Source organism: Argiope bruennichi, chromosome X2 (assembly GCF_947563725.1).
Source record: "Argiope bruennichi chromosome X2, qqArgBrue1.1, whole genome shotgun sequence".
Lineage (NCBI taxonomy): Eukaryota > Metazoa > Arthropoda > Arachnida > Araneae > Araneidae > Argiope > Argiope bruennichi.
In genome coordinates, this window is record NC_079163.1 from 125,102,691 (window position 1) to 125,114,761 (window position 12,071).

A 12,071-nucleotide genomic window follows, 5' to 3' on the forward strand; every position below is an offset into this window, starting at 1 on the left:
GAAACCGAAGATACGTAAATGGAGCATTAATAAATAATTAATGACAACTTTTAACACAATTTAAAATATATTTACAAGATTGTTTCCGTGAATTTTCTTTTTATTGTCTATATCGAAAAATCTGGCAAAAGTACGTATTATTAAAGTTTTCATGGCAAAAAAACCCTATATTTTTAGATAGCTTGATGTAAGGAAAAAATGCTATACTTTAAGAAGCCCATATTTAGGAAAGTTAAGGCAATTTACAAAGGTGAATGCTTGTGCCATGAGGTCAGTCGAAGGTTATGACACAAAAGACTGAAATAGATTTAAAATTTGTAAAAGAAACTATAAATAATTTTGTATTTAGAAATTTTTTTGGAATGAGAATAAATTTTGAATGACTCAAAATTGTTATAGAAACCGATGATGAATGCAGAATTTCAACTTTTTAGGTGGTAGAGGATGCTTCCGAATTTGATTTTTGGAACCGCTGGTAATCCTGCTTCAAATTTTTAAATGATTGATAACGCTTTCGAATCTTCTAGTTATTGAAAATTTGACTTGATATCTCTTCATGTCGGTTTTAAGAGAATGCATTGAATCTATGGAGCTCCAACATCATTCTGTAGAATTTTGAAGAATAAGCTACACAACGCATTTGTAATCATTGTGATTTGGCTTTGATTCCAAATTATGAGTATTACCTATATTCAGAGCAATCACCACAATTTACGAAGCCGAATGTCACTGCCATCAGATTCTGTATACTCTGTCTTTGGTTATGGCATAGTACTCAGGAGCAGAAAAAAATTATTTGGTAATATTTTTGTATTAAGAAAATCCTTCAAAACTTAATTATCAAAGATCAGTTTTAAACGATTTAAATTTATCAGAGAAACCGCGATGACTGATTATAGTTTTAACTGGTAGAGGAATCTTTGGAATATTTCTACCACTGATAACCGACGGTGTACCGACCGATAACCGACGGTGCTAATGCATACTGAATTTATGGATCATGATTTAAACACCGTGGTACAGAACACAGAATGTAGAATTTGGAGCTTAGTGTAGAATAAGCGCTGTCAATACTCAGTGCAGTTGTTAATTATAAATTATCTAATTCCCAAGCAATTAATAATGGAACAAGTGTCTACTCGAAAATCTTTGGCAATACAAAATAAACACTATTCGCTAGTATCTATGAGCTATATCGCTCATTAAATGCCTATTTGCCATCTCTTAATAGTTGCACAACTGAACTCATTTTAGGTCAAACAACATCCTCTAGTAAGCAGATATGACGTTTCCACTTATATGTTCCTAGTAAAACAGATTAATTTTGGTATGACTGACTACTCTTGAATTTTATTGTAATTTTTTTTAATCATTATTTTTTGCCAGATACACATCTCGATATTAAATTAAATAAATTCTCATAAGTCCCTGAACCTAAACATTAAAATCAAACCAAATTTTTAAAATGAAATTATATATATATTTATTCAATATCTTACAAGAATTATGTCTTCCATGAAAAATTTTTACATTAAACCTTTTTAACCCGAAATTACTAGAAAGTCGCTGATTTATTAATAAAAAAGGAAAGCAGCAGGAAAAAAGAGGTTAATTTTCAACATCTTCAATAATTTATTATATTTAAAACATAGATGCGATCTTTACATTCGATACTTTACAATAATCTTGGATCACATTTTCATGAATTTTTCCACAGGAAAAGTGTTTTACACAGAGAACACTGAAACATAAAAAATGATCAAGAAAATATTTAAATATACATGAAAGCACAGTATTCCTTTAAATGCAGCAGCATATCTTAATATAACATGTTGTTGATGACAGTGAGAATAGAAAGACATTCAGTGTATATATATATATATATATATATGTATATATAACATTTGAAACTAGTTTACAAAATATTATCAAACACATTTCCTTTTATCCCTTATGAATGGAAAATATTATTTTTACAGGATGGGACAAATATCGTGAGAATATTTCAAAGAATATTCCGTTACCATAATATGTTAGATATTTTATTTGGATTAAGGATTTCAATTTCTAGCATTTAATTTCAATATGATGATGAAAATATAACAAGTTTCACAATGAAACGTTATCTTCAATAGAAATGAGACAATTCATCTCATAAAAATTTTGATAGTTGTGTTATGTTTATTTCAAGCACTTGACTGATGAAAAGTCATTTTGTTTCACTTTGTCAAAAATTACAAAATATTTTTTTTATTCATAAATTTTGTCTTCCGTGAATATTTGTCCCAGCTTGCTATTTTTATGAGTCAATAAACACCATCTAGAGAAAAATCCATCAAATCTCAAGAACCATTTTCTCATATTTCGTCTAAGTCATACATAGATGAAAAAAATTTTTGAAATAACTAATACACATATAGAAATTCGAATTATTCATGCATTTCTAAAGTTCTATGACTGTAACACATTCATTGAACAAAACGGCACATTTGCATTTTAAAAATGTGACTGTCTCTGGCTTAAACAAATTTAACTAATTGAATAGCATAAATTGTTTTATATTACTTTTTACAGAGGACTAAGACAATTTTGATGATATATAATTTCTGGGACACATAAATTAAAAATAAATAATCTGATTAAATAATCCGTAATCTGATAAATAGAAATTCTTAAAGTTTCAGATGCCTTATGCATTTAAATCTCCGTTAGTCGCAGTAATAATACAAATACGAATAACAATATAGTCGCATAAATAAAACATGCCGAACTCATTGAATCGCCAAATACAGAAATTCAGATATTTTCAAATTCTATAGGTATGCAGCAAAATATTTTTTGTTTTCAAGTGAAATTTTGGGTATTTAAGAAAAACCCAGGTAATTTGCCAAAGTGGTGTCCGTTTGACAAGCATTTTAACGATTGGCGAACGTTCCCCGAGTGTAGTAGCGAAACCGTACTGTAATCTTAAATCTAACCAAGAACTGCGATTAACGGAGAATTAATAATGTATGAAAAGAGCTAATGAGGAAAATATTTCCAAACTGAACGAGCAATGCTATTTCAACATGTAGCTATTTAAATTTTCATAAGGCTTCATATTGCTCCGTAAGGCTAAATAACAGTTCTTTTGAACAAATTGCTTTTGTAAAACTCAGTCACTTTATAAGTAAAAATTCATCGGCAGTAAAACTGTGCAAAAAGTATTGAAGAAATAATCTCGAAGGAGTTTATGATACCGAGCATAGAAATTTTAAAGAATTGAATTCTATTTAGGCAATATTGCTGTAATACAATCTGCAATGGATATTATTGTTATAGTCATCTATATGAATACAGATTATGTTTAATTATTTTTGGTATCTTTCAAATATTAGTAACCCCAATATAACACGGAAATTTTTATACATGATCGCGCTCTAATATAATTTGATAACCATGGGAGTATATCTTGCAACAAAACATCACAAGGTTAGAAAAGTACAGATATTTTCGAAGAACATAGAACTCAATTACAACTTTTAAGAACCCGTTAAAATCATTTTCAAATCTGCAGAAATCATCGAACTGCAAATAATATATAAGATTTTAAAAATAAGAGAAATTCTATTTGAAATTTTGGAACAAGATGCTTGTGTATGCGAATTCGCTTTAACATATTTCTAGAACTGAGAAAATCCCTCTGGCAGCATGCTGCCACGCTAACCCAATTTCAAAAATTGAGAAATCATCGACCAACAAAGAAAGCAAATAAAACTCTTAAAACTCACCAGAATCTCTTAAAATTGGAGAAATATAGAAATAGCAAGTAATATAAAAATTTGATACTTGCACGATATTTCAGTGTTGCGTGAATACTTTCATACAGCGCTTTACCTACTCAGTAAGGCACAGAAGTGTAGTTCCAACTGTAGCAATAAATGGTAGATGAAGGTATAAATTAAAATTCTAGAATTATCCATTAAATGATATTATTTTAATTAATTAAAGAACTATTTTCCTCTTTCCTGTAGTTATTTTACACCAAAACTTATCTAATGAACTAAAAATACAATTAAAAAGTTGTTGTGCAATTAATTCAGCTATAAGGAATTAAAAATGAAAGGAGTCCCATTCGTAATTCCGGAATTCGAATAATATGGAACGTATTTAAAAACCAAAAAGTCACATTTGAATTGAAGGAAATTTCCGAATAATTCGTAAATGCTAGCATGAAAAATTATTTCGATTTAGAAATATCTACGAGATAGCGAAGAATATTTTGTCATTTGAGCATAGATGCATCAAATTGGAATTCAAAATCTTTATCTTTAAAATTTTAAATAGATCCTAATATATGCCAAACGAAAATAAAAAAATAACTTTTAACTAGTATTTCATTTCACCTGAATAAAAAGTAATGGTTACACTTGTTGACTAGATGTGGAAAGAGATTCATAAATGCCGCAGTTAAGAATTTGCATTTTTATGAAGCAATAATCCAGACAATAGAGAGAAAGGAGCATAAAATTATAGTTGTCGATACTGCTGGTTGTTATATCCCTATAAATACGACATCTTGTCCAAACTCATACAACTCATGAGTTGGACTCAACAACATAACAACTCATGAGATCGAAAAGCCCTTAGTACCTGGATTGATAGCTGTACAAAAAGCGGTAACCTCTGAATATCGTATTATAACAATATTATAAATTTGTCAATGTAATGCAAATTTGGCCTTTTCCGCTTAGTTCTAGAAATAATATATATGAATTTCATGATTCTTCCTCCTTTTTTTATACTATTTCTTTTTTTCGTAAAGAACGAACTCGCATAAAATGGCTTTTTTAGGGAAACTAACAAGTAGAGTATTAATTTTTAGAGCCCTACTTCTTTACTTTGCATGGAACGAATTCGTATAATATGGGTTTCTTTTAGGTACGATAACAATTGTGTTATACGAGGGTTACCTGTATGTATCATCTTTTCAATAATATTTGTTGGTAAAGTATTTGATTTAAAATTAAAAAAAACTCATCACCTTCAGTTAGCTAGATTCCATATTTCTATATTTGTTTCTAATTCTATAAATATTATCTAAAATCTTCAATTAAAATCAACATTCAATGTCTGAAGAGCGTGCCCCTCGTCAATGATTATTTTAAAATTTTGTTAACCTCCAACATAATATTCGTGTATTTTTATATCAATAGTCTATGATAAAAATACGATAATGTATTTTGGCACTTCACCGTTTTCGATTTATGTGAAGCAATACATATTTTCTAACTTTAATACATTGCTTGCTTTAGTTGCAGTTGATTCTTAATAGTAAACATGGCAATAAAAATTTTTCTTCAAAATTCATACCTGGACGAGTTTTATGTTGGATAGAGTAATAACTATCGGGGATTTTATCTCAATTTCATTTATAATTTAAAAACTTTTTGCGACGAATGGGCAAATATTTCAGGTTCATAAACTCTCCTCAAAACGCGACGAGTCATCCATTAAAAGGTTTGACTTCTGTACAAAGACCATTAAGGATCGATAATTCATGTGGTTTAAGAAAACGAATGGTGCGAAAAAGTGCAGCGATACCTTCGCATCAGAAACCACACTAGCCGAATTTTGGAATGTTAAGGGCGTCTCATTTGAAAACAGAGAAACCGGTAATTTCATATCAGATAAAAATCTTGTATAGAGATCTTATATAGTAAAAAATTGTTAAAAACCCTACATCGGTTACCTGAATTTTCACTAAAACTAAAGGTGTCTTTTAAATAGAATCGAAGGGTTGGAATGAATTCTAATGATCTGAGATATATTACGACCGTAACGGTAGAATCCACGGATGCATTTGAATATCTGATGAAATAAAAGGCGATCGTGCATTCTATTATAAGCGATGACAAAACTTTGCAGATAAAAGTTCCCCTTTTTTTCTTAAATAAGGCGCTGTCGAAATCTTTTTCAGACATCAAAGATCTAAAACGTTTCTTTCTTATTCTAAGATTTGAAAACTCTTCAATAATTTGCAAGGCAATGAACCCGTGAATCATTTTTTAGTATAATTAATTATTTTAAAAAATAAAATTAAAATAAAATGCTGTTTTTCTTATTATTCCTCTTTCAGGCTCATTCATCCATATGGATCATATTCAGGTTTACGTCTTATGGTTACAATATAAAATAACACTGTGTCCCAAATTCCCAATTTCCTCATACAAATAGTCAATTATTTATATCAACTATTTAATAAAAATAAATGAATGATAAATGAAAAGTATGACTAGAGAGACATGTAACTCAATAAATCCCATTTTAAGTCAGAACAGAGAATCAAAATTCTGTAGTGTCTCAGAGAATCACAGAATCTGATCACTTTGCCAAATCACAATGGCTGATTCAAGAGGGTCGGTGTATAAGTGTAAAAGGTTCTAGATTCTTCATTTTAACATGAAAGACGCTTAGAAGGGCTCAGAGTAGATAAATATTTTCAAACTGGTAACGCAGAAATTTCTAGTAAATTAACCGCAATTTTAAAATTCTACTTAATTTTTGAACCAAAAGCTGATGACCAAAAGTTAAATGATGTTTGATCGTAAAACTGTGAAAAAAATGAATAAAAATAATCACCTTTTAAAAACATATCTATTAAGAAAGTGTTTTACAAATGCAAAATTACTAAATGCAGCACAGTTTGAAATGTCTTACAATTCCTAGTTTGATTTTTTTTTCGTGATAGGCATTCAGTATCAAGGGCTCTCTGAGAGTATCTGATTATTTTTTTAATCAATTGTCATGCAACCATTCCGTCTAATGAGGCAAATAAGTTTCTCTTTGTTTAATTTGTAGAAGGAAACACCAGAACTGTTCTTCAGTTTAACGTAGTTACTATAAGATATAACTTAATGTAGTTTAATTAATTAGTCCGAAGAAATGCTTTTCCTGAAATTTTTCTTAAATTGAATTTAAAAAACAATCCACTTTTTAAAGGAGCTTTTAAATTATTTGCCTCTAAAAATTTTTATTTTCATAGATTGGTATAAATAACAAAGCGAGTCACATATTTAGATTCGGTGTAAACTAAAATTATTTTTTTAAATGTTTTAAATACCGAGAAAATTCACATTAAATACTATCTAGATGAGCTTAGATTTCCTTATAGGAAATTCTATCGGTAGATACAGTGATTAGCTTTAAAAGTTTTTTTTATAAAGTATTTCTTTTTTTCCAACCACATATAAAACACAGATAATCATATTCTATATTTTCAATAACACTTATAAATTCTGCCATTTTATAAGTTCTTCAAAAATTTTCTTCTAACATCCGTACTTAATAAGCAAGCTAAGGAAAGCACATAATATTACTTTATTAGTAAAGTGCAACAATGATATGATATTTTATTTATTTTGAAGCAAAAATAAACACGAAGTTTATATCAGTGACGTAGCGAGGAGTGGATAAGGGTATTAATTATAACTGATTACCTCTGCCAGAACTTTTAGAGAGAGGAACATAACGATGATTTTTTTTTGTTGTATCCTGTACAGTAGCAACTTATCCAAATAGGGTGCAGAGTTGCAACATTCCCTGCAATTATTTTCTTCTACTTTGTTTACCTCTTCCCTCTGAGAGTTCCATGATGAAAGAAAGTGGAAAAAGGACAATAAAAACGTGAATAGAAGACGAAAAATGAAACAGCAAGTAAGAGAAACGCAGTTCGTGGCTCGTCACAATTGATTGATTAATTTGGGGACTAAAAGCAATCTTTTCTCCCTTTGAGTTTAGAAGCACTAAAGTTGCCCTCAGACCAGCCCAGCCTTGGAGCACAATAAGCTGATTTCCTCTTTCTTTTCATTCCCATCTAAAATTCGTTCTCTCAATCCTCTCTTTCTCATTGGCCACTTTCGATTTTTGCTGTCTGGTTAGAAACACTTTTGGTTTATTGAATATTTATTTTCTTATGTTAGAGGATAATTTTCTCAAATGATAACTTTTATCAAAAGATATCAATGATTATTAATTTTATTAAAAGCAATGAAACGATGCAAATAATTTATTGCATATTTTATTTGATATTAATTTTGGGGCGAGTATTATCAGATTGAAGTGTCAGTGGTGAGAGGGAGGTTCTGCTCAATCAACATTCATAATCTTTTATGACAAAATTACAAGGAACTTATATCATATACTGGCTATTTAATATTTTTGGAATGTAACAAACGTCATATCTGGCTTTGAAATTAAAAGTATTAGGCTATTAATGGGTAAAGCAGTTTTTTTTAATTGCCATTGCTTAATAGATATTTTTTGCATCATTGCTAACTTTTTTATTTGGCGAGTTGCCACTGATTTCGTGTTTAAAGCTAGGAGACCACAAATTTGACGTTTGGGAAAGATAAGTATTGCGTCTGAAAGTCATTCATCCTCGCCACGCCATTGCAAAATACATATGTTTTTAAAATTGCAGCACTATCACTTTGCATTTTGAGTTTTTATTTTACCCAAGCTTACTCATTTCGGCAGCATAAAAATATTTTTTATAATTTGAAAACATTTACATAAAGTTTATCATTAGTTTATTTTTACCTCTATAAATAGCTGTGTATGCCATAAAATATATCAATATTTCTCAGATTATTGTTTAGTGCCTGAAAAACTGATATAGTCTGAAAATTAAAGAAAAGATCCAAAATGTATAATTATTCAGAAGAATAATTTACAAAGCATACAAAATATTATAACAATGATCTTGAAGATCTTATAAAATTTACTAAAATCAACTTGCAACAAGATAAGCAAATTTTAAAATTCGATGATGTCTGAAAGCAGGAACATTTTCAGCATAATTTACTTTCATTCGAAAGTAATTTTATTTTTCTATAAAATAAACTAAGCTGCATGGGTTTAAATTTATATCTCGATATAATTATTCATTTCCTTAAGCTATAACAAAATTTAATAGAGTATGCAGCAATATTAATACTTGTTTATTGTATATTCAGAAGACTTTGCATAAATGAAAAATATGCTTTTTTCACGCGATAGAAAAACCAATTTCATGAAATACTTATTTTACTTATTTTGAGATCATAGCGTTCTTTTTATAGACGCTTTTACTGTTATAGAAAAAAACAGACTATAAATTCTTCAAGACAGTTAATCTGATGAGAAAAAAATATATATTTTAACTCTAACTATTTAAAATGTAGATTTATCTACCTTCGATGTGCTAATTATTTATTGCACATTTATTATTTGTAAAGTGTCTTACATTATGAAGTAGGATATAATATTTTGCATATATAAATACACTCAATGATGTTTTGCACAGCAAATTATGATAAATAATAACTAGATCATAAAATCCTATTCCATTCAAACGACCATAAACTTTCACATGTCCAAATAACATCAACTATTATAGAGAATCTGAATTGAAACGACAACAGTTCAATTCATTAAATTTCCTTAGTATTTTAAGGATGTTGGTATAAGGTTGACATTGAAATTCTAGGAAAAAGGACGATATGCAATAGGTTTTTGGGGTTAAGAAGAAGGTACAAGAAGGACATCAAACAACATACACATCATCTAATTCATTTATAGCATTCTGCTGACAGTTGAACTAGGAGATTCAAAAGGATTACCACAAAATTAGTCTTCACATAATTTTCAAATATCTTCAATTAGCATTCACTCTGGCTAAAGCTCGAAACAGAACGGACCAACATATCCGACCTTGTTTGCAGTTTCAGCAATTAAAATCCATTTTTAATATGCCTACTTCGATAAATCTTCTTCCTGAAAAGTGTTTGATAACAGGAGAATGGTATCAAGCAGTGACTTCATCCGGGGTCTTTGAGAGCTGAAAGAAAATGCTGATGGCATCAATGAAGTAGGATTAATTTTTAATTGGATATCAGCCGCCCATAAATCATTAACATGACCAAGTTGACACCTATATATAAACTTGCAAGATATCCTGATTAAAAAGTTTTGCAATCATTACTATACAACCTTGTCAAACTTCTAACAAGTTTTTGATATTTCTATTCTCACCATTTATGAGCACGACATAGCCTAGAAGTTTCGGTGATTGCCAGATGTCATTCATCAGAATCCTTTCTAATTATCTTACTCGTATTAGCGCGAATTAATGCTTTCATTTAAATATATTCCTTAAAAGTGCCTAACAATAAAGAATAGTTGTTATTCATCAGGTTATTATTAAAGTGCTACGTTCATAGAAAGTGTTGTAAATTACTGAGCACGTGCTGCAAGATGAGATAATATGTGACCTGATGGCAGCAACTTTCCAGTTTCTGTAAAAAGAAGAATATGGTTCTAGAAGAATATTATTATGAAAACTATAATGCTCACGATGAGGGATGAATATTTTTTAGAAAATCTGCGAGTCTTAATTAAATTATTAATTTAATAATTAATGAGAATTTTAATTAAATGTCTTGTACTTTTCCACTTTACACGATTCGATTTATTATATGATTCATTTCGGATGAAATTTATATATTTAATTATATCCATTTGAATTTTAAACTTATTTCTAAATTTCCATCGTTGCAGCACAATTGTTTAAAATATAATATAGAAAATTGCAATTTGTTTTTAAACATAATTTCTATATTTAAAATCTATAATTTTATTATTTATTAAGATTTATTTAAACTAAAATTTTATAACCTCATTTTCCGCTTTTCATTGTTGAAAAAGAAGCGTTTCATTTACGTTAAGTACCATAAGTAAGTAGAGTAGCGATATCCAGACATCCCCAAGACCCTGAATACATATTCCCCAATAAATATTTGATTAGGAGGTAATACCGAAATTGATTGATGAGATCATTTTTTGATTATTCCAGTAAATCGATAACGGTGTTTTCAATTCGTCTTTAATTTTTCGTTGCCCATGATGGTGAAAAAGAATCAACTTTTGGGCTTTTAGGGGAATTTTCGTTTCTCTTGTAGAAGTTGCACTTGGAGTGGAAGAACAGTTACATACGCAATGCACATGTTATGACCTAAAACTAGGTCCTAAATGAACACAAGTGGGCACTCATTGAGTTGGTTCATCCAAAATAAGTAGTCAATCCAGCGTGTCTGGATAAATTTGGTCGTAAGATACTGGATTCCTCAAGGGAACAATGATTTAGGTGAGGTCAACTAAAATTTTCTTCCAAAAGCCATCAATTTTGAGTCGATTCCTACCGTATTAAACGATATGTTTCCCATCACACCAAAATTTCGTCTAAGGGTTGTCTTCTGGGGAAGAAGATTGAGGATGTGGTACTGCTTTGACGTGTCGAATCGTTGGTTCATCGATATGTTGTGAGTACTTGGGCCCGTATAATCCTGTTGAAGGGTGCAAACGCATTTTCTCGGGATCTGAGGTACCATCGCTTTTCAAGAGAAAGAACATACCAAAATTCAGCTGAGGAATGTCATACAGCACAGCCAAGAAGAGCATCATGAAGGTCAAGCCGATCAATAAATAACCTAATAAATAAAAATAAAAAAACAGGAAAAACAGGAAATAACCTAATAAATAGGAATCAGAAAAAATATTAAAATTTATATAAATAAATATACAAACGTTAACGTTAATTCCCTTTTGAAATCATACAGCAGTTTCAATTATTAGATTTTATCTAGTTCTTTACTTATGCCAGTTTACGCTATTTTTGATTTTCAGTTTTTCTAATTCTTGGGTTTATATAGCTCAATGATTATATTTTGTTTATTTATTTGCAACGACAAAACCTTAACGTATTAAAATGCATTATTTAACCGCAATAATTTCATTCATCATTCTAAAGTAATTAAGGAAGCTTTCCTCGAAAGCCTTCCTGTAACGGTGGCATTAATATTTTATAAAACTATTACCTACAGCGAGTAGAAAAATGCGTTGTTATGAATATTTCAATTACAATGTGAAAGTTAGAACAGAAACAAGAAAAATCAAAGCTTTATGGGAAAAGTTCAATTTTGCAAAAATGATGCGCTGGAAAACTTGCATTTAACTGTTATATTGCGCTTTTAAGATTACTATTAAACAATTAC

General features: G+C 29.6%; 1 protein-coding gene across 1 annotated transcript in view; it reads right to left on the bottom strand.

Moving 5' to 3' along the window:
• Window positions 1-1,628: 1,628 nt before the first annotated feature.
• LOC129960143 (potassium channel subfamily K member 1-like) overlaps window positions 1,629-12,071 on the bottom strand; it is a 59,623-nt gene continuing 49,180 nt past the window's right edge. Inside the window, exon 5 of the mRNA XM_056073320.1 lies at window positions 1,629-11,507. Coding sequence (XP_055929295.1) covers window positions 11,260-11,507 — 248 coding nt within the window. The 3' untranslated portion in view covers window positions 1,629-11,259. The remainder of the gene's footprint in view (window positions 11,508-12,071) is intronic.